Source organism: Sphaerodactylus townsendi, linkage group LG09 (assembly GCF_021028975.2).
Source record: "Sphaerodactylus townsendi isolate TG3544 linkage group LG09, MPM_Stown_v2.3, whole genome shotgun sequence".
Classification (NCBI taxonomy): Eukaryota; Metazoa; Chordata; class Lepidosauria; order Squamata; family Sphaerodactylidae; genus Sphaerodactylus; species Sphaerodactylus townsendi.
In genome coordinates this window covers 90,085,152-90,109,624 of record NC_059433.1, presented here as the reverse complement: position 1 = coordinate 90,109,624, position 24,473 = coordinate 90,085,152, and the positions used below count along the sequence as shown (strand labels likewise).

Below are 24,473 nucleotides of genomic sequence, written 5' to 3'. Positions count from 1 at the left end.
TCTTATATATCAATTAAAAACAGTTTTTTCCTTCCACTTACTCCATGCAGATATACCAACTATCTCTCAGATATCTGCATCATTTTCTTCTCCACATGAAACAGCACTAAAAGTCAGTGTCCAAAAAATTAGAAGCAAACTGTGGCGACCAAGTGATTATCTAGCAGTAGTAAGCACTACTATCTGGTAGTACTAAGGACAAGAAAAAATTAGAACCATAGGAAAATCAATTGCCCTGACCAGGACAGCCCAACCTCATCAGATTTTGGAAGATAAGGAGGGTTGACCCTTTCAGAATTTGGGTCCGAGATCACAGGTGGACACCAGGGTTGCAATGCAGAGGCAGGCAATGGCAAACCATCTTTGAATGCTCTTTGCCTTGAACACCCTATTAAGTTGCCATAAATCAACTGCGACTTGATAGCACAAGAAAAGAAAAAAGGAAAGTCAATTATTCATACAGATATATCCAGTCATTCAGTTAAACGAAATCCTTCCATAATTAAAAAAAAATCCTACAGATCTAATCCACTATGGGTGATACGTTTACATGCAGAGGATTCCTATCAACTCATTTTTTTCTTCTGTGCATAAACATACATACACACATTGCTGAGTTCAAAAAGTGTGTCCTTTTTAAGTTACTGTGGAGCAACTTGGGCCCTTTCCTGTATCCCTCCTTTTTCATAAAGGAACACATCAAAATACTACCCTTGGAATTTCTCAATACACTGTTCAAAATTCTTGACGTCTTCAATGGTCATAGCAGCATTTTTCTTTTAAATTTAAAGAATGCAAGGGACTACCTGCTGAGCATCAACCCGATAAAACCAATTTCCATAGATGTTCTAAAGTTGTTTGAACACAACATCTAAACTACAGTTTTGACTTTTTAAAATTAATTATTTCAAATCAAGTATTTGCTGATATTTCAATTCAAGTATTTGCTAAAAAAATGTCAGTTTTATTTATTTATTTTTACTAAGTGTAAGTCAAAAGAAACATGCTAAATCAGCTCATGCTTGATTTAGGACATGAGATCATTTTCTGATTGTAATTCTTCCCACACAACTGCCTGCAAAGAATCATTCATTCATTCATTCATTCATTCATTCATTCATTCATTCATTCATTCATTCAGTCAGTCAGTCAGTCAGTCAGTCAGTCAGTCAGTCAGTCAGTCAGTCAGTCAGTCAGTCTTATGTATTGAAATATTTATACCCTGATTTTCCTCATGCTTCAAGGCAGCCTACAACAATAGATAAAACATTTCCAGGATAAAATAGCAAACCCCAAGCTCCCCTTATAACCACTGGCAAACAAGTAGTCCTTACAGTGCCTCTAGAAGACCCCAAAGGAGGCTTCCCCCATCTTTTCAAGCAGCCCATTCCATAGAATAGAGGCCATCATGGAAATAGCATGGTCTCAGGCTGATGCCAAAAGGGCCATCATAAGTTAGCCAACAGATAGCTGCCTGAAGACCTCTGATGGTGCACTGGGACATATGGAAACATATGGAAAAAAGTGGTCTTTCAAATCTGTGAATCCCAGGTCTTTAACAGCCATAACCAACACCTTGAACTGAACTTGAACTGGCAGACAATGTAGCTATTTCAAGAACAGTCAACCTGTGTTCCCAGCAATTGGCCCCGAACAACAATCAGGCTGCCACTGTCTGGACAGGTTGTAGTTTCCAAGTTGTCTTCAACAGTGTCCCCACATAGAGTATGTTGCAGTTATCCAACTGTGAGATTATAAATACGCAGATCACCATAGCTGAGTCTAGGTGAGGATGGAATTGGCAACTCAGATAGAAGGTGCTCCTGGCCACCATGCCAACTTACTTTTCAAACAGAAAGGCAGGGTGCATGAGCATTACTAAGCATTTAACTTGCTCTTTAAAAAGCCAACTTCACTTAGATTCAATTTCTCTAGAACAACCACCTTTCCAACCAGCATCACCTCTATTTTGTCTGAATTCCACTTCACCTTGTTCTACTTTAGCCACCTGACCACAGACTCAAAGAACCAGTTCAGAATAAAGAGGGATGCATCTGAAGGATTGGATAATGACATGTAGATCTAGGTGTCACCTACCCATTGATTACATCCAACCGCAAAGCTCTAGGCCAGTGGTGGCAAACCTTTGGCACTCCATGCTGGCAGGGGCTGATGGGAATTGTAGTCCATAACATCTGGAGTGCCAAAGGTTCGCCACCACGGCTCTAGGCAGTCCCATTTAGGAGCCCCTTCCTTCCTTCCTTCCTTCCTTCCTTCCTTCCTTCCTTCCTTCCTTCCTTCCTTCCTTCCTTCCTTCCTTCCTTCCTTCCTTCCTTCCTTCCTTCCTTCCTTCCTTCCTTCCTTCCTTCCTTCCTTCCTTCCTTCCTTCCTTCCTCCCTCCCTCCCTCCCTCCCTCCCTCCCTCCCTCCCTCCCTCCCTCCCTCCCTCCATTGAAAGCAACATGTAGGACGCAGACCGCTCAACACGCTCTCTGCCTATGCCTTACCCTCCTTCCCCAACTGGAATTTTCTCCTTGCCCTTTCTAGCTATAACACTGGAAATGAGCTGGGAATGGACCAAAGTTTCTCGACCAATGGATTACGCATGTCTAAAATGTATGGGAGGGTAGGGATCAAAGAGTGGATCAGTGACATATCCCATATCCTGAGCAGTTACAGAGTGGAAGAGATCAGTGATAAAATATCATTATCAGTTAAAATAGGCTCAACCATTTTGGAATGATCTTTGCCTGAACCTCCTGCCACTCACAACTGACTGTACTGTGCCAATGGATCAAAGAAGACAGCACCTAATCTCAGTAGAGGTTATCTTTAAATTTGTTATGCATGAAATGGTTATTCATGTAAGAATCACACCTTAAAAAGAAAAGACAAGGAACACCTCAACACATTTCACACCATTTAAACACAGGAAGAGTCTTTTGGACCTCTGAAGAAGAATTTGATTAGCAGACCATGGCCCTTGAACAAAAATACAAGAACAATTGTCCATGTCATGCAGAATCCTTTTTCACACAGCACTTAGTATTAGTATTAGAATATACAAAAATAAAAAAACAATTATACAATTGTCTTCTGTAACAGAAAGAGTGAACATTACAAAGTTGAATTTATTGTTTATTATTATTATTATTATTATTATTATTATTATTATTATTATTATTATTATTATTATTATTTGCTATGGCATCAAAGAAGATGCCTGAAATCTTCACCTGTCTGGAGTTCGCCTCTTCCCGTTTTCGTTCACATCGAGAAGCAGCTCTGAGGAGTCAACAGGTGAGGTGGTGCTGGCATCCAGAAGCAGCTGCTCATGTTGAGCGAGGTACTGGGCGGGGTTCTGCTTGGCCAGCCTTGCACAGTGCAGGAGCTCCCGCTGCAGCAGGGGCAGATTGGCCTGAAAGAACAGACAAGCAACAGACATCCCCATTAGTGAGTGTCCTTAGAGCATCCCAGGAAGAAAGCTGTCAAAACAAAAAAGCCAAACCCAGACACACATGGAGCAGATTAACAATTCCTTCTCTCTCTTTAAACAGATGGTTCAGTGACAGTTACTCATTTTCTCATCCGGGCCTAACATTTGTAGCAGTACTATCTACCAGCAATTCTTGCATCGTATCAGGGCTGTAACTCTGGCTTGGTGCATCAAAAAGAATGGATTTACTACTACTCCTGATCTTCAGACTGGACTCTTTGGGTTCAAAACAGGGCTGCTGAAAATAGGGGTGGCATAGCTAAATAAAACCACGATGTGCTTGGCGTCATTCAACAACAACAATCTCCTCTGTGACCATCTGGCACTTCTCCAGTTGCTATGTATTGCCTCAGGCATAAATAGGTTAAAGCATTGGAAGGGGGAATTTTTTTTAAAAAAATGCAGGATTCTCTGGGGGGTATGAAGGTCTAAAGCAGGAAGGCAGAAGATAGAGAACACACACAAACACATTTCCCAGCCTTTTCCTCTTCATCTGGAAAGACCAGCAGTGATTCTGTCTTTTAAAGTCTACTTAGCACAAACACAAGACAGACATTTTATTTCAAAATACAGCTAGCCAATATAAACAAAATTATCTTCCTTTTTACAAATTTCTGTCCAGGAGTCCACAAGTCATATAAATCCAGATGAATTGCAGTTACTACCTCCCCCACGTCCTACTTCCCTTTATCGTCATTTTAGAAGTTATCCTGTGGTGTGAGCTTGCTAGTCAGCATGCAAGTTTCTGACAGTTTGGCAAATGTGCATAGTCTGGTGCCATTCAGGCTACCAAGCTGTGTAAAGTGTCCGCTCTTTGGCGGTAACAACAGAGAGCCCCACGTGTTGTGGGAAAGTGTGCGCCTCCACTCAGCATCAAAGTGGGCTTCTTTCTTTAGGACAACCAAAGAGCTTCGGGCTGCAAACCAAATGCAATCTTTTCAGACTCTACAAGAGAACAAGAGTGCCATTCAATACATGCTTACTCAAGAGTAAGCCCTACTGACTATAGTGAAATTTGCCTCTGAGTAAACATGCAAAAGTCTGCAGTGAAATTCCTGAATGACTCTTAGGAAAATGAAGTCACATGTTGGACATCTTGAGCACAGATGTCTTTTGACAGAGGGCTTCCTGGCTCAAGGCCAGAAGTGAGTTTTAATATGTGTCTTAAAAAACAACAACCTGATGAACAGAATATAAACACACTCTGCACAGGAGTGATGTAATCCATAGGTTTCTAACCTTTTATTAAATTAGAATTAGTGGCTCATATTCAGTGGAAATGATGAAAACTTGGTTTAGATTAGTGTTTGCTTATAGAAATAACAGCAACAACAAAGCACTGAAGTTCTCTTTTGGAAGTCTTGACAGGAAATATCTATTGGGATTAGGGGTCGGCGGTGGTGGTGGGGGGAACGACCCTCAGTAGGTAGCTGTGCATGTTTAACCCACCCTTTTGTTATGTAGCAGAGTAAATAATGAGAAACATGTACATGACCATTTACAAATGTAGATATGCAGAATGACACAATTCATGAGTCTTTCACTTGGTACTCTGCTTAATTTAGCGATTCCATAAACATCTTCTGCCAATTAAAAAAAAATATGGTAATACAAAGCAATGTTGTTTGCTCTAATTCTGGTGCCAGATTAGGTAATTAGAATGGTGTCTAATATCCTTCCAGTAAATGTTTCTCCATAAATGCAAAATGGAATCGTGGGTCTGCGGGTTACATTAGCTTAATGAAAACAAGACTTTAATGCATATTGTTACAGCAGCATTTCAATGCACTTATTAAGGCCCATGTTCCCACAACCATATGGTTTTTGTCATTAATGTCTCCTTTGAGGAAAAGCACTAAAATTAGAAAAACGAAGAAGTTGCATCTTTGATTCCAGTGATCCCAACTAAACGATATGGCAACCATATGGTGTGAAGCTCTGATGGAAGGGTCTAGAAATGTCCTTGCAGCTTTTTTCCTTTCTTCTTTTCTTAAAACTGTCAACTCCAGGATGATGACATTCAGGTGATAATATTCATTGTAAAAAAAATTCTCTCTTAAAAAAGTTCCCCCAACAGCTAATGAAAGAAATTAATCCTATAGTAGGTAAGCTTCTTTCTCTGTGAATGGCCTTATGAATGACTTTTTCATTTTTGTATAGAGCTGTATAAAAGCATCCAGGTCAGCAATCCAGATTTGTCCTGTGTATATTTCACAAAACAGTAACATAAATTTGGTTTTTTTTCCTATCTATAACAAATGAAGAATTCCATGGCACAAAAGCCACTTATTAACAATTAATTTTGAATGAAAAATAAGACAGGACACATTTTTAAAAATAATATTCATTTGTAATTTTAAAATGCAGAAAGTGGCTCACCGTGCCTTCTCCATTTTCAGTTTCTGCTCATTCTGCATCCAAAAAGCATTACAGAGATGTACTTTGAAAACTCATGAACTATATTTTGGCCACTTGTTACCTAATGCATTTATAAATTGAACATAATCAGATTTCATTGCATAGGTTAATTAAAAATCTTCTTTTAATAGCCCAAGGCATAAATTGAACTTAAAAGTGCAAAGGACTATACACAATTAAACATATTTGGAACCAATTTATGAAATGAGCCTACTAAACAGCTTTTAATTATTTTTGTTTACGCTATTGTCTTGGGTTTCTCATCTTTGCAAGAAATCTGAGTGGCCACTAGAGATCAGACTTTTTCTGTAGCAGCTCCTTCCTCAAGGAACTATTTCCTTACATCTATCTACCTGGAGCCAGATCTTCCAGCCTGGCAACCGGTAATAGGGTTGCACATGGGATGGAGGAAGGACACAATGTCCTTGGAGAAAATGTTGTTTTTTTAAAAGCCTCGTCTACTTATAGGAAGTTCTTACCATAGAGCTCCCAGTAATTCCTAGAGCTATCCAGAAGTGACAGAAGAAATACTATGTTAAAACCAGTAGCAGGTTGGACAGTCCAACTTCCTGTAATTCACAGGTGTCAGGGGATGATGGGAACTGTAGTCTATAACATCTGGAGAGCCGTGAGTTTGACACCTGTGCTGTAATGAATCAAATCACTTTATTTATCCAGAATGTTTATGTTTAACTGTTTGATTCCCCCTCTCCATTTTCTAACAGGTTCATAATTTTACAATTATACTTTTACTATCATTATTGGTTTGAACATGTTGCTTTTGTAATTTAATTGTGTTGTGAACGATATATTTAAATTATGGTTTTTATATTTGTTTTATGTAGGGTTGTCAGTTAGCTTGTGCCAACAGTTTGGCAACTGGTAGGAGAAATATGAAGTAAAAAATTGTCATCAGTCCAACGGCATTACATCTGGAGAAAACCAAGAAATGATGTCATGTCACTCTAGGAATCACAGGAAACTCTGTGATTACCATAGAGTTTATGGCCATTCCTGGAGTGGCATGATGTCACAATTAGAGATTTTCCCTGGAAGTTACACAATGCCATTGCACTACCCATGACTCCTTCCCCATGGCCCCCTGGTCTCCTGCTGTTCGATGTCACATGGGTGTGATTTTGGGGAGGGAACCCTGAATTTAAATTAATAATAACCTTTAAATTAGTTTATTTTGAGGTAAGAGTGTGAGCTTCCAACAATAATTATATCCTACAATACAAGTAGAGGATTTTTGAGCGGAGTTACCCAGAGATGAAGCTTCACCTATCACTTGCCTTCTGCACCAACTTACTAACCAGGGGTTAGATGAAATTGTGGTTGACACTGCAGTACTTTAACCAGGGTTCCAACTAACGGCCCTGGTTTCATACTGCACCAGAAAGGAACATTGGTGACATGAGAAAGTCCTGCCATCCCCATGGGGAGTAGAGTTTTAAATTAGGGTGGGGCGCCTTTTATTATATATTATTATGGTTTTGCTGTTTTATGAGTTTTAAGCTATTTTATGGGATGGAACCTATGTGTTTTATATTTATGCGACAGCTCCTGTTGATGTTGCTTGAGTGAATGTTGTTCCTACACCTGGAGCCAGCATAGGGGATCGAGTAGGTATACAAATTAAATAAATAATAATAATAATAATAATAAATCCTTTCTGACCATCTCTTACCTCAAAAACCCTATGATGAGACAATAAAAAAGATATCATGGTGGAAGGTGGAAACTCCAGGTTGGATGGTACTCAATCAGCTACTGGGAAAGAGCTATTGGAGCTATTCTCTTAATTATGTAACTGAACTAAAGCTGAAAGTACAGTTATTGATGTGAACAAGTGCAAACATGGATTCCAAAGTTGCTCAATGTGTTTAACAGAAATGTGGAACATAAGAAATATGAATTAAAGAGAGTTTGAAGTAGTAAAGCAAGTAATGGAATGTTTAAACACTGCAGTCTTGGAAGTGATTAAACTGAAGTAGACAGTATTAAGACATTTTTATTTCAAAAATTACTAAGTGTTTTACTTAGGGAATGGCAAACGTTCAAATACTGAAGTTGCCCTAATAGTGGGGCGCAATGTAGCACAGGCAAAATCTGACCAAATCATATCAGACTTCATGAAAAGCCTATCCACACAACTATCATTCAAGTTTATTCCCCAACTACAGATGCTGATGAGGAAGAAATTGAAAGCTTTTGTGCAAATATCCAAGAAGAAATTGATCACACCCCCAAACAAGATGTGTTGATAATCGCAGGTAACTGGTACACGAAAGGAGGAAACAAAGCAGAATCAAATATTGTTGGAAGATTTGGGCTAGGAGCACGAAACGAAGCAGGAAAGCGACTCATACAACTCTGAAGACAACAGTGTGCAAACTAGTTTCAGACAACCAAACACATCATTGTATACATAGCCATCACTGGATGGCCAATGCAGAAATCAAATAGATTCCATCACTGAAATCAGAGGACAGAGAAGCTCTATTTCTTCTGCTAAAACAAGCCCAAGAACGGATTGTGGTTGAGACCATGAATTGTTAGCGAAATAGTGAAAATTAGAATAAAGCTGAAGAAAAACATCAAAACTTTCATAGTGCCAAACTATAATCTAAGGCCCTTTCCGCACAGGCTAAAAGCGACGGCGGCGGGCTGGTAAAGCAGCATTTTGGCGGGGACTGCTTGCACAGGCACCGCTGCCAAATCGCTGCAGCGGCTCCCAGCTCCCGCCAAAACGGTGTTTTTGAATCTCGCTCAGGAGCGAGGTATTTTGGAAACGCCAGCTTCCATTCGGTGCCATGCGAACGGCACCAGGTGGAAGCCGGCGTTTCTCTCCCAGCCCTCCTAAACGCTCCTTACCTCCAGTCACCTTCTGTCGCGTTGTGCAGGCCAGGAGACACGCCCCCGGCCTCATTCTCCAGCGTCGTCGCTCTGGCAAGGGGGCCGTGTCCCCTGGCCTCCACAACGCGAAAGAAGGCGACCGGAGGTAGGAAGCGTCTAAAACTTGCCGCAACTTTACTGTTAATGGAGGGCTTGCTTGCGCTGCCGCCGCTTCCAGCAGGACCATCCATGCGAACAGTCCCACAGGGGTGCGCCGGTATAAACTATGCCGATGCACCCCCACTCAGTGCCCGTGCAGAAAGGGCCTAAGGAACATTCCTAAAAAGTTGAAAGACTGTGTAAGGAACAGATCTGTATTACTAAGTCCAAGCCTAGAAGAAGACAGAGCTTGCAGAGGAGAGGAACCTCTGTGGATTATAATGCCAGGGAGTCCATCCTCTAAAGTATCCATTTACTTAAAAGAAACTGATCTCTGTTGTGGAGATAAGTTATAACTCTGGAAAATCTCCAGTCCCCACCTGGAGGTTGGCAACCCTAACAGAACTACATGGTAAATGAAAACATGTTCTCGGCATAAGATCTCCACTGAAAGCCACCTTATTACACTGCATGTATACCTTATGATGACATGGTTGAGATGCAACATCAACAGTTTGGTGTAAGCCTCTCAGTCGCACAGTTCTTCTTTATTGCCATTTTGTGCTCACCCACAATTTCCTATCTTTCCTTCCTCTTTCAAGTAAAACGAGAATTTGATATTATCTATGCACTGAAAACTATGCTTTGCACATTCCCAGCAAGCCAGTTTGGAAACTACGTTCTAAATAAGCAAGTTAACATTATAATCCAAATGCATTCATGGTTAAATTTGCAGCTTTAAGAACAGAACAGAAAAAGCTGTACAGTCACTCACAGTACAATGCTGTATCAAGCTACTCCAGTCTAACACCACTGAAAACAATGAGATTAGACTGGAATACGTCTGTATCGGGTTATACTATTAACATCTCTTCCAACTGCTCAACACTATATAGATGACATACATTACAGCTCTCTGCACATAGTCTGAGGCACTCTTCATCTCTGTTGTATCTTCAACTGTTCTGGAGTTCATCTCTGGCACTAAAAAGATGTTCTGGGACTGAGCCATGGTCCAAATTAAGCCTTGGATCCCAACTGACTTTGAAGCTTTCCCAGGAAAACATCACAATTCTTAAATTTGCACACCTTCATCTAAATTACTAGGCAAATGTGATCAATAAACTGGAAGGAAATAAGACAAACCAAACTATATCAATTTAATCTATATATATAAAAATCAAACTGTGAGTTTGTCCCTGATGGTCTCCCTCAGAAGCTGCTGGACAGATCACCCCCAAATTTTCACAGGACATACCTCCCTGTTGCGGGCAGGTAATCGGACCTTCACATCGCTGAAAGTCTAAACCTGAGCCAGGTAAAACGTCTTTTTCCTGGTGCACCAGGCCATGAAGCTGGCTGTGTTCAACTGTCACTCTTAGAATGTCTGTGGCCTGAGGGCTTGGTATGCCCTTAGAATGTTTGCGCAGATGGCCAGAGATGAGCAGTTAAAACAATAAATAGGTAATACTGTTAGGTTATACGAGTGGAAGTGAAACACATGCACACTTTGCCATGTGAGACATCAGGTGGGATTCCCCCCCTCACACGCAGGTAACTTTCACTCTCTGTGCCTCACCCACTGCCTCTGCTGCCTGACTGGGATAGCCTCCTTGCGCCAGTTCTGCCTTACCCAAGCCAGGACTGTGCGTGTCAACCACCTTCATGGACAGCAGGATTTACACTCTGGACAGTTCCGCTGTGGAATGGAAAGGGTTACCTTATACTAAAAAAAACAAGACAGCACCATATAATGATGTGCATTGAAAAGGGAAAGAGGGATTCCATTTGACCACCCCAAAAGGCTATGTTGGGGATCATTGGACCTGCATGGACATCTGTGTGGGTTGCGGACTGTGATGAGAAGGACAATTGCCACAGCAACGCGTGGCCGGGCCTGCTAGTTTTACACACACACACACGCACACATGCACGCACCCACACACACAATCTGCCGAAGAGTGTTTGTTTCATGAACAAATTATATAAATCACAGGAAAGGGCCAATCTGTGGAAAGGAAACCAAGAATGAATGTGTTTCTTCAAACGTACCATAATAATCAGGAACAACTTTTGTACATACAAAGGAAAAGTCCAACACATCCAACTGTTCGACACAGAAGGCTTTCCAGAATTCCAGATGTAAGATTTTGGGGGAGAATCTACCTCCCCAGGTGAGCAGGAAAGTGTTTCAGCATCAAGAAGTGATCAAAAGATTTTAAAGAAGCTTTTAAATTGCTATCTTAATCCTATAAACTTGAGCTCCAAAATTTAACTTAAGAGCACTTTCATCACAAGCCATGTTTTCCAATGCTGGATGAAAAGATATTTTTCTAAGAATCATTACTTGAAAGCACTTATCTGGCCATACAAGCATTAAAAGGTTTAAGTAATCTATGGGCCTGCTAATTGGAAAGAAAAGGTCTTTTCTCTAGGGATGTATTTTAGGATTCTGTGCCAATGTTTTGCACTGTTTTTGAACTTCAATACTGGGCCTGATCCTTAAGTATCAAATTTTCTTAGAGGTCAGCTCTGCATTACTAACAGCATAAAAATATGCCTTTAAACGTGGTCTAAATATAAAATGCTCCACTGAAATCAATGATGAATTCCAAAGATTGTCTTCTACTCTTCTAACTGTGCTCCCATACCCACAAAGGAAGAAATGATTCTGATTAGCTCTACAGCAACAATACAGTTAGCTCTACAGTACAATAAGTCTGATATAGCCAAGGAACACACATCTATTGCATTAAGATGCTCTGCCTGGAGCTACATCATTCTGTCCCACAAACCTACACATCTATGGGCACAAAAGTAGGACATTCGGTTATATGACCTCAAACAGACATTTGGTTATAAGACCTCAACAAATACATGTATGTGTACTTATAGAAAAACAGAAGACTTTAAAACAAATCGAATAGCCCCAGTTAAAATAATACAAAACCTTAAAACTATAGCAGTAGTAACTGTCAGTAAGTAATTAATAATAAGAGAAGTCTGGTATCAGACCCCAGTGGTCAAACCCTGGGAGGGAGGGGGTTGGCGGATGGTCAAATATATAGCCAATGCGCAGGGCAACAAGAGATGAACACTACCATGGCTTCCACCAATAGATGAATCTCTGTGTCCTGTTGTTGGATCTCCAGACGAATTGGATGGACACTGTGTGAGATAAGATGTTGGGCTATGTTATGATTGGGGTTCCTGAGCTCAAGGCAAACTATTTATTTTCCCAAGAGGGGGAGAGCCATGAGAACAGGAACATTGGATCAGCAGGAAACCCAGCTATTTGGCCTACCTGCCAGGGGAGTCAAATGGATGGACATTGTAAAAGGTGATGAGGGAGACAGATATGAAGGCAACAATCCCTGGTGTCCCACTGCAAGAAGAGCAACTCCACGAGGAACAGGATTCCTAACTCTGGATGGGGGAGGGGGTTATACCTAAGATGGCAGTAGTGTTAAAAGGTGAACCCTCCCTTTGTTTGGAGTTCAAACACTTCACCCAGGACCATTACCAGGGATGTGACTCATCCAACTGAAGGTAACCAGCATGATGTAACTCAGATATATGTTCCCTTTTATTTCCTTCAATTCTGTATTCTCCTACATTGGTGGTTACTTCCATGTATGTGTTCAAGTTTAATCTTTAATAATAGTTTCTTTCCTGCTTAAAAGAACAAACTATGCCTGAAATTTCGTCCACATGCTAAGACCACTCACGCACATTATGAACACACACCTACGAATGGAGAAGGGAACATTATCCACCCCAATGAAACACTGACAATACACAAGGCCTGCAGCAAAACTAACATAATCCCCTTCTAGGGATTGTCACCTATTTGTGCCTCTCAAGGGTACATGATGGATTGTAATGTAATAGGTACCTAGTGTTGAGATGTAGTGAGAGAACTTGGCATCACTCCTCTGCTTTTAGAATCTCAGTGGTATTGCTTGAACTGTTGCTAGAACTTAGTCAACCAACAAAGCCTACAAGCTTTGCTGCCACGTATATTGTTTTCTCTATACCAAGCATCATCCCTCAGAGGCCAGATTTAACTCAGGTTGCTCACAGTTTTTAACTCCTATGTGATCAACTGATGAATTTAAACATAACAAATGGTATAAAGCTTTGCACGTAAGGTTAGAATACTGACAGATTCCATGTCTAGTTAGTAGTGGAGAAACGTCACTTCAACAGAGCCTCAGACACTTAAGCAAAGAAAGGAAGCCTTTAAATGCTAGATGTATTCTACTCAGGTCTCTTTAAAAAGACGAGGGAGGGGGAAACCTGTAATACACATCTGTGACCTAGCAACAGTAAGGTTTAAAATAGTTTCCAGATCAGTGATCAGTACAATACCTTCAAAAATGGGATGACAAAAGGTCGCAGTGGGAAGTTAGTAGCTTCTTGCAATTTGGAATGAAATTCTTCAATTGTCAAAGTAGAGTTCTGTCAAATGAAAAGGGAAAAAAATCTGTAAAATGAATAACAGAAATGCTTTGCAAGAGAAGAAAGACCTAAGAATACTTCTACAGAAGAATGTCCTCAGTTGTTGCATGTTATTAATACTGCAGTGCAAAATACATGAAATGTGTACTGTACTGGAAATATTAGTACCATAGCTATTCTATGTCATTGTACTTTACCATGTCTTTCTTTCCCTTCTCTAGATAATATGACTACCTTACCAGGCAAAATTGTAGAGTATCCTTGATGTTATTGTGTGATTGTGTCAAGATCATCTTTGTGCAAAAAAAAAAAGAAAAGAAAAAAAGAATTTGGTTTCAGACTGGGACATGAAAAACCTGAACTCAAATCCCTACACAGCCACAAAGCTCCATGGGCCAGTCAATCATTCTCAGTTGCTATTTTTCAGTCTAACCTACCTTTGCAGGGGAACTGAAGCTAAAACATCACTGTGAACTCTCTGCAAAAAACAGTGGCAAATGGCATAAAAGCACTGAAGTTAACAGTAAGCATCACCCAAATGACAACATTTCAAGGAAGGCAGCAAAACCCACAGTCAGCAATTCACCTCTCTTTGCTTACCACAAGTCCTAGCACGAGGGTGCGCACTCTCTCCCCAATCTCTGGTGAAATGTCATTGCCAAACTGCTGCAAAGTTGTAAGAAATCTCTTCAGTTTGCTCAGCTGCCGAGCTCCACAAGCTGGTGGTAACTGCTGATTGGCCAAAGAGGATGAGGATGATGATGAGGGCCCGTTGCTAAAGCCATTAGGCGGAGAGGGAGCCCCATTCAGTGCTGTTGGTGAATGGCTTGTGCCATTGGTTACTGAAAAGGGGAAAACACAGCATGTTAAAGAAGCTTTATAAAATATGTATAATCTTGTATCAGAATATTTTTAGAAACAGCATCACAACCAGTTAAAAAATAAAAAGAATCAGTACCATTTCAGTTTTTCTGCATTTTGAGCATAAAACCATAAACATTTTGAGCATAATCAAATTCTGCATTTTGAGCAGAATGCATTGTGAGCATGATCCCCATAAACATTTTAAGTCTAGGAAAATCACTGTTTCTTTCCGGTGCTGCTGCTATCTTCCATTAGTCTACACCAAGTATTCATTCGAATTTATGCATTTATTTGGTTGTTTGTTTATTTGTTAAACTTATTATATCACCCATCCCCAAAGGGGGTGTTTCTGAATATTTCTCCCTGACTTTTAAACACGCAATGCCGTCTTGTGGCAGTTTTAAACACACAATGTTGTCCTGTGGCAGTTCTCTTCAATATAGTGCATAATTAATTTCAATGAGAAAAAAAAATCCTAGAACAGAGTAAAACTTCTGTTTCACTCAGAAATGACAATTCTTGTTTTGAATAAAGAGGTTCTCTTGTGATTGATTTATAATGTGGACAGGAAAGAAATTCATCTCTTTTCACTTCCCGCATAAGATTCCATTAGTCTAACTGAAATAACAGCCCTTTCTTTCTCCAAACTTGGGCAATTCTCCTTTGATATCAAGCTCTAGGAGGCAAAAATTATGACATTAACAACCAAGCCAACAAATTCCCAAATATGACTGGCAATGATTTATAAGCAAAAAGCCAAAGTGTAAGTAGGGCACTTCACTTATGGTATTGGCCACAGTAATATTGACTGTTTAAACGAAACTTTTTGCAGTGGAGAACATGCAAAAGCATTAGTCAAAAATAATCTGAGCAAATGCACAGGTCTGCCTTCTCATACTATCCTCCAACAATAGGGAATAAAACAAAGCTGATACAAGAAATGGGAGTAGAGAATAACAGCTCCGTCATTTTAAAATGGGTTTCCAACATGGTGCCCATCAACACCCTCCTGGTGCCTGCCAAGTGTTTTTAGAAAGCTGGCAGAGCCAAGTGGGGGTTTTGCCCAGCAGGCCTTCTGATTGGCTGGGCAGATTAAAAGGCATCCTGTTAAGCAGAGCTTATGCCTGAAATATGAAGTTGCAACAAGACATATGCATAACTTCACTCCCTGATATTTTGTGGATGGCTCCTCCTCTTGCAGCAGCCTCTTTGTGGATATGCTCCCCATTCTGTGTCAGAATTCCAAAGGTGTCCTCAGGGTTGGAAAGGTAAGGAGGTCCCACCTTTAAACCTTTAAGAGCCGGAAGTTATTCGGAAAACTGGACTTTTAAAAAATATAAATGCTTTCTTCCACCATCACTAGTAACTAAAGACACCAGTGTGTAATACTTCAAGTTAATGGATAGCCTTATTCAAACTTGGCAGCAGGCCACAGCGCTGATGTGGTGCCACCCAACCGTTCCCATAGAGCCGTGGTGGCGAACCTTTGGCACTCCAGATGTTATGAACTACAATTGTAGTCCATAACATCTGGAGTGCCAAAGGTTCGCCACCACTGCCATAGAGGCTCTCCAGTGGCGTGGAGAAGTTGAACAGTAAAAAGCATCTCTGCTGCCCAGAAGCCCTCATAGGACTCATGGACTTACACCACCTTTGGGAACTGTAAGTCCGAGAGGGCAGGGCCCTGGGGCACTGGTGTGGCATCCAGTGTGGCGTCCTAGTGCCAGGGAGGGTGGAACTGCCAGCATAGCTGCATGTTGCTTCTACAAGTAGATTTGCCATCCCCTTTGTATGGGGCCATTAAGAACTAAGATCTACTATATAAGCAGACAACACCGTACCAGAGAATTAGAAGCAGAAGAGGACTGGAAAAAGCTAAATCCGTGATCTAGAGAGTTCAATATTTCTGCCTTGGTTACAACAGAGTTGCTTAGGAAGTTGTTGGCCACAGCTGGAGCTCAACCTATTGGTTTTATTTTTGTGGATACAGACTCTGGAGCTGTGAAGGTTTAGAGTTGGCAACGGCCAAAGTCACTTCAAGACAAGCCTTCGACAATAGGTCACTTCAAGAATTTAGTTAAATTCTTGGAACAATTAAAAACCCTTGCTAGATTATTTGAATAAAACAGAAAAAAATAAATGGATGATTAGGGGATTTTGAAGGTTAGGGGATTGTTAAGATCTAATAGAGAAAAGTGTAATGTTTACCAGTAGTAACTTTAAAGATCCACTTTTACTCCGCTACTGTTATGTTTGCCTTGATCAAAGTTTTCATGATTCACTTAAGCAACCTAAGGATTAAACCTTTAAGACAAGAGTGCAAAGGGAAGAGAACAATAATTGTTCCTTTATAGTACACAGAATCTATCAGAGTAACACAATTTCTGAGCTTAATAACCATTAACACATCAAAATTATTAGTAATCCCTTCTCATCTTGGGACCGTTCAGCATATGAATTGCTTCTTTCATGGAGTGGTCCAGATTTCATTTGTCATCCTTTTCTGCTGTTTGCCTCTAGCAAGAATCTAACCTTTTTATGCAGAAGAATCTATAAAATAAATGGTATAATTACATGTTGTTGGTGTGAAAGAACTAGTTCTTGGGGCTCCTTGGGTAGTGGGAGGAGGTGGCATCGTTGGGGGTGTCAGCCTGGATTGTGTCTTCACATCCACAGGTGAGTCTGGCATTGTGGAATGCTTCTCAATGCGATCTGAAACAAACATGAACAATATTAATTCTATTTGTTTCCTTTACACACAGCCAAAGAAATAAGAACAAGAAACTAATACAGCAAAAAACAACAACCCTCAATGCCTTCAGGATCGAGTAGCTTCCCTCGCCCCCCAAGAGCTTTCAACATATCAAACACAGACGGGAAAGCCTCATTTATTACTGTGCTGTATTTCTAATTTCTGTTCTAGCAGAGTTCAGATGCAGCATTCCAGGGAGCCCTGGAGCTAGAAAAATGAACCTTTATTTGAAGGGTGAGTAACCCTAACAAATAGGGGACAACAACGAAGAAGCAGAATGGTAATAAAATGTCATGATGGTTCCTCAAGAATTAGAACCTGATTGTCTGCAGATGAGTATTGGTCATACACCTGACACTGGCTATGCATTAGTAGCCTTCACCTGCTGCTTATCTTTTTTCTTCTAAGGCTACAATACTTATCTGCTTCACAGAACTCAATCAATCACTTTCAAGTAAGAAGGTAGTCTTCCAGTTCAATCCTATGTGATTCTATATTTGGTTCAAACAAAACTAATGGTAATTCTCTCCAAGTAAATGGGTTTAGAATTGGAGTGTTAAGACTGTTGGATACTAGTTCAAATGCTCATGATCATGGTTGACATTTTAACTTCTGGTTTCACATGAAAAATCAAATAATATGTCCTATACAGATTAATGGGTTTTTTTCTAAGTATGTGGATTCATATTAAGGGGGAAAGCAGGGTTGGAAACATCTTCCAGCTTTTGCAACATCAACCATAAGACTATCTTCTCCTAATGTGTGATAAAGTACCAATGGTCATGACTTTCCACCCAGTCTACTGGGTGTCCCTACCCTGATAAACTAGGGTTGCCAGACTTTAGGTAGTACTGAAGATCTTCCACAGTTACAGCTGAGCTCCACGGGCCAGAGATTCACTCACGTGGAGAAAATGACCACTTTGGAAGGTGGACTCTATGGTCTTATATCCCACTGAAGTCTGTCCCCTCCCCAAATCCCATCCTCCTCAGGCTCCTCCCCCCAATAGTCCAAGTATTTCCCAACCCAGAACTGGCAACTCTACTGATCAACATTTATTTAAGGACACAATATTTTCACAGGGGATACACAGAAATTTATGTATATACAGATGAATAGTACATTTAATATTTCACATACTATCTGGGAATCAAACTGAATGATTTGGGCATGTGTTGGATGTTATATATTCCAGTGGTTTTAGAGATGATAAAGGCATGATCTCCATCAGTAAGGTACAGGAAGCAGATAGGGAAGAAGACAATGGGATTAGGGCCTGTTACATTTTATATCATAATGCAATATGATTTCGCCTGTGGATTTCGCCTGTCTTACAAGTCTTGAACTATATATTATTTTAGATTACCTGCATTAGAATTAAAACATGGCTATCAACTCAAAATCAAACTATAATGGACTATTCATATGAGCAGTTCGGTGGAATTTCCTTTGAGAATGAAAGGCAAGTATTTGGTGACTTTAATCAAGCCCAAATGACAATATGGCAAAATGATACTGTGACTTTTCTACAGAAATGCTGCTTTATAGTTTCCAATTTTCTCCATTTACACCTTGATAAACATTTGTACTTACAATTGCTTAGCCATACTACCCTCAGGCATCATGATATACTGTTAGTGATATAACATTTTATAGCAATAAATAGAAAACCTAAATAATTTGGCCCAACACTGAATGCTTAAAAATATAGCTAACCAGTTTGAGCTGCTATATGATTTCACAGTTCAAGGGAGGAGAGAAATTGGACAATCATAAGATTCTGTAAAAAGTAATGCTGAGACCCAGCACATATATGGATGAAAATCAAATTTAAGGAAAACATTTAAGCACAATCCACAGAGAAGAATTCTTGTGTGAATCTCACTGAAATAAGGAGCCACAGGTACCTTGTTCCAATGTGCCAATTCTAAGAAACTATGAGGTCCATTCCTTGCTATTTCAACTTCAAAAAAGTCTACAATCAAACTAATTTTTTTAAAAAAAGTTTTAGGAAGAAAAAAGACATAGAATGAAAATAGAATGGCAATCTCAATTTTATTACCATTCCATCAAAGTACATTTTCACAAACTTAAATATTTGCACTTTTGGGGATTGGGGGAAGGAGCATTAAGACATCTACAAATATAAGAGACAATGGGTGTTGTAAACTGAACAAACAAAAGCAATAAAGCAATTTGCTGGACTGAGCTGTGATCAAATATTTAACAAGCAAGGATGACAAATTCAAAAGAGGAGGAGGAAGGGGGAGGAAATGTGTCTCAAAATGTTAATTGTTTCTTGCACTCACCTCCACCAACCTCAGCAACAAGGCAATAAACAGCTTTCAGTTTTAAGTTGCACCACAGGAAGAGAGACATGGAAAAGGAATACTGGCTCCCCTAAATAAAGGCAAATATTTCTGCCATGCCAAGAAAGGAGAAAGAAAGAGAGGCTTGCCAGAGCTGGCCAGGAGATAACATTGGCAACTGCTGGCCCATCTGGTTTTCATTCTGCTAACACTCACACTGAAGTGTTGGAAAATGTATTCCAGGTATACAAATCTGAAGCAGCATAGCATAAGCACAGTCGTGAGCAGCAAGGGAGTAGTGAATGGTGGAGGAGAAAGTCATACTCCACTAACTTCGTCTGTTACTCATGAAATAATAGGCACAGTGAATATCCTATAACAGCTCTTTATCGCCTAAAAAGCAATTCCTTTCCATGCACACAATCACAGCTTTCTGCGTCTATCTTTTTGGAGTTCGCTGGTGAATGAGTTGACACCAGGACACAGCCAAGAAACAGAATCAAGGAAAGGCAGGCTTTGGAAAAGGCCAAGACCCCAAATAGTTCACATTACATTACATAAACAGATGTATTATTTGTTTGATTTTTTTTACTGAGTTAACTGCCTAACTTTTTAATATTCCCAGATGCTGTTTAAGTTATTCTGAAGAATAAATAGATCCTCAATCCAAAACTTTTCAGAAACTTGTAGGGTTAACAATAGGTGTTATGACTGATCATTCTGAATTATCTTCTATTTAACAAGAAACAATACAGTTTAACTCCGATGGGCAACTCAAAAGTAAATACTTATCAAGAATTGATCCCATCAAAGATGTAATTCTATAATGCTTGTGACATTATCAAGGCTTTTAAAATACAAAATAACTGTCACACTGACACGCTGGAGATGGGAAACAAATTCATTTATCCTTTTCACATCTCATAACTTCACATTCCAAAGAACTCTTGGAGACATGCACAGTGGTTTGTGTGATATATTCCTTTGATTTTTAAACCAAAGACCACTGTCCACTAGGTAAAATAAAATGGTGGCTTAGATGTGCACCCCAGATTGTATATCCTAGAAGGCCAAGTGCAGACCATAAACAAAATACTTCATTTATTTAAAGTAAGTGATTATTGCATATGCTTACAAGTTTTCTGTGACCACCTAATAGTGCTGATGATCACAATTACAAGGCAAGAATTCCAGAGCAGACCTTAGCAGAGTTATACCCTTCTGAGTCCATTTACTTCCATGCCTGTAACTTTGCTTAAAATTATAATATTAAGTAGAGATAAACCCAGTCAAGTCAGGTATATACGGTAATACACAAAAACCCAAGCAATTACAAAGGAATCTGAAGACCTTCTATAAACGTTTACCAGGTTTACATCCAACCAGCTGGTGTAGAAGTAAGCCAAATTCCCCTTTGACTACTAAAGACTACACTGGGTATGATGGGATCTATACATACAACAACCATGAGAAACAGAACCTGTAGCAAGGAGGGGAAACTGGATAAGAAACAGCTGTCTGGATTCAATCCAATTAATCTTTAGTAATGGAAATTTGTCCACGGAAAAATAAAGCACAGGAGATTTTTCTACCCCACATCTCTGTTTATGGAAGGGGAGTTACTCAGATTGTGAAATTACTTGATCAAGCAAACTAGTGGTAAGAATACTCAAGTGTCTCCACCTCGAAAGCAAACTAAAGTTAGATACATACAGAGAGTTAATGAAGCACCAGGTAGAGATGGAACAGAGAGAAAAGAATAGATCCAGGACAGAGAGAAACAGTGAAGGCACAAAATACTCATTGCATCATACATACTAACAGTAAGAAAATGAACATGGGAAGAACCCAAGACTGGAGATACTTAAAGTGATTCACTGCTGTTTCTCCCAGCCTATGGAGGAACTTCTCTTAATAAGCCCACCACCATCAAGACTGACTATTATTTGCTCTAATCCACCTTTGAACATTGCTATATGCTAGGGCGAACAAGATGACCTGTGGGGAGCAAGGAAAATCTCAAGGCAGCAAGTTACCATGAGTAAAGTTTCCAAATGCCTGGATGCAAAGAGCCCCATCCATCTAAACAGAGGTTTAAAAGCATGTTATTCATCAGATGGAATTTACTTCCATGCCATGAAAAACGTTTGCTGCCCATTTTCACACAGTAAACCCTGATTAAACAGACAGGGAGTTTTTTTTCTCCAGGTTTGTTGGAAACACTAGCCATTGGTGCCATACCAGCTGCTTTGCTTTAATCAGAGCTGACTGGAACTTACCTTCATTCAGATCTCAGCTTTCACTGCCAAGTCATTTCAGTGCCTGTGCCACTGTCAAGAAACCAAATCTCAGAGGCTAGGAAACTTATTGGAGGTCATTTTTAAAGTTTAACAAGAGCTAATCCAGTGTATATATATACACATAAGTCTCTGAACTCATGACTTTGGCACCCTCAAGCAGCAAAGTATAAAAGGATGCCCTACAATCAGTGTTCCAAGCAGAAAAGCTGCGATCAGAACTAATATTGGCAGGACAGCTGTGTTCAATCTGAAACCACCACAGCTTCTATCAGCTGATCGTGATTAACATGCTCTCCATGGGGGCGAGGAGCATTTAGAGAAGCTATGGGGGTGTGGAAGGTGTATTGCTTGCTTCTTTAGAAACCATAAGCACTGTACTCCACAATTACTCGGCAGTGAAATCCTGTGGACTAATTTCTGCTCCATGACAAACATCACAAACTAAGACACAAGGATCTTCCTTCATTATCAACAACTCAGAGTGGGCAAGTAACTTAATTATATAATTAGGATTTGCCAGACCATGAAAACAAGCGCACATTAAGGGGTCAAAGTTAAAGACCTCTCTTTACCTACTGGCCCTTCTGAATCAAAGGTCCTCCACCTTGGAGGCCAATGAAATACCTGATATAGGTAGAGGGCTCTAGCTAATCATAAGCAGGTTAGACTTTGCTTGGTGCCTTTAAGAGTTCAGTCATAACATACTGCCTTTTATGGAAATTATTTAAGCTTGACAAAGCATTGTGTGCTCTGTTTAAAAAAAATAAAGTTGAGAATACTTCTTCAAACTGTGTTTAAGCCCAATAAGTAGCAAAGCTAAAGCACAGACTACCTGAAACCGACTTCCATCAAGATCAAACTAAGGTCATGAGAAGATTTGACTGCAGTACTGCAGCTCACCACAATGCCCCACAGGGCTCAATAGCTTCTCAAAATTCAAGGGAGATATGGCTGGAACTTATTCTTTTCTGTTTTCTGCAATAAATTCATGATGAGGGCAGATGGTACTAGAACAGTCCAAACCCAACCTATATGAAAACATGTCTCTGGTAACAGGAGAGTTTTAAGATAAATTCATAAAATATGTTTCAAGCATGCAAATATCTCTTCCATTTGTTCTGGGTTACATTTTAAAAATGAACTATACATTCCTGAATCTCTTTTAGCAAGCAAAGAGCTAGAAGCTGTGATTTAATCACAGAAACATTTTGCCCTACTCTAAATTAAAGAATGCTGTAAAACCAACTCTAAATTATGACGTTTCTTCTGAGGATTGTTTTGGTTTCTGACACTGAACTGCTCTTTGTCATACATTTGGTTCTTATTACGGGAATTATTTTTAACTCTGTATTTAACTTTTAGGTGAACTGTGATATGTATTGCAAGTGTTTCCAACATTATAAAAAATAAATACGAAGACAGAAGAAGACCACTAAGAAAAACATGTGCGCAGCAGAGGAAGGGAAAAAAGAAATCTCTCTCTAGTCAGGAGCATTTACTTCACTTCCCGTATCTTAATGGTTTAATCCATTTTAAAAACAATATGGCCTTTCATATATGGTAAAATTTCAGCTTACATGGAAAACATCCAAGTGAGCACATAAAGGAACACTGATGTATGGAACAAACTACGGAATATGTAAATACACAACTGATGCTTCCCTCAATAGCCAGTTCAATGTCAGGCAGTTCTGCTAGTGGTATGTTTTCAATTTCCTTTTGAAAATAGAAAACGTAGGATATAATAAGCAGTGGCATTTATTTTACTGTTAGCTAGTATAAAGAGTTCCAGATGTATGTCCAGGGCTGAAAGATGCTTAAAAAATACTTTTCATTGATTGTGACCAGTATTCTTCTGCAAACCCATAGAAACTTCTAACACTGGTTGAATTTACCAATGCTAGTTTTCCTGCCATGTTGTTCTCTTTAAACTGCTGTCTAGCAACTAACAATAAGGATTGTTCATGCTTATTGAGCATAAAAGGGAACACACCAGATATATCCTAACAAGCTGACATGTGTGGGACCACTGTGTACACATGTCTCTTCAGTGTCATAACCATACCATTTGTTTTGCATGATGTTACTAAGTGAAACATTGTGATGGTGTTAATATATATATATCATTAAGTCAGAGTTATGTTATTTTCCTGATCATATAGCATGGTGACATAGGGAGCAGGAGAAAGAGAAGATACAAATGTACTAAAATTGGATTAAAGGATTAAACATCTTGTAAAAATGGAAGCAACATGTAATTAACAATTTAGGATGATGAGTAATTAATACAGTTCTTGCATGGATCTGTCTATATATTGTGTACATTTTTATTCTGCCCCTCCTGCTAGTAGCCATGGTGACTGAAGGAGCTATGGTGATTGAAGGGCAATAAACCTCTAAGGTTAGGAGGCAGCATCAGGGGAAGGCCCTGCTCTCTAGGCTCTTCATTACTCCCCCAGAGGAACTAGTTGGCTGCTGTGTAAAACAGGATGTTGAATCAGATGGACCACGCATGTCTGATCGAGAAGGGCTCTCCTTATGTTCTCCCAATTATTTGACAGTGTCATGTACAATTACCTTTTCCCCTACCTTATCTTAATAACAAACCTGTGAGGCAGGTTAGGCTGAGAATGAGAGAGAATTGATTGGCCCAGGGTTAAAAAAAGGTAAAGTTTCCCCTTCAGTTGTGTTCGGCCCCGGGGTACCAGTGCACTTTCCCCGGCTATTCTTTACCCTTACCGACCAAGGAATGGATGGATGCCTAGGTTGACCATAAGCCATCTGCCAGGATATCTTACCCACAGGGGTCTCGAACTCCTGACCATGTGAGTGGCAGTGCAAGCACTTAACCACTATACCACGCGGCTCCTCCAGGGT

At 39.9% G+C, this 24,473-nt stretch overlaps 1 protein-coding gene across 6 annotated transcripts in view; it reads right to left on the bottom strand.

Annotated features, from left to right (window-relative positions):
• Positions 1–24,473, bottom strand: part of RUNX1T1 (RUNX1 partner transcriptional co-repressor 1) — a 154,536-nt gene that overhangs the window by 34,870 nt on the left and 95,193 nt on the right. For 5 of the 6 annotated variants that reach the window (XM_048507447.1, XM_048507449.1, XM_048507448.1 and 2 more), the window contains 4 exons: positions 16,810–16,947; positions 13,972–14,213; positions 13,282–13,371; positions 3,236–3,417 (listed from right to left, as the gene is read on the bottom strand). In XM_048507447.1, coding sequence (XP_048363404.1) covers positions 3,236–3,417; positions 13,282–13,371; positions 13,972–14,213; positions 16,810–16,947 — 652 coding nt within the window. Of the gene's footprint in view, positions 1–3,235; positions 3,418–13,281; positions 13,372–13,971; positions 14,214–16,809; positions 16,948–19,296; positions 19,327–24,473 lie in introns of those variants that run through there. The other variant, XM_048507452.1, reaches the window with a different exon arrangement.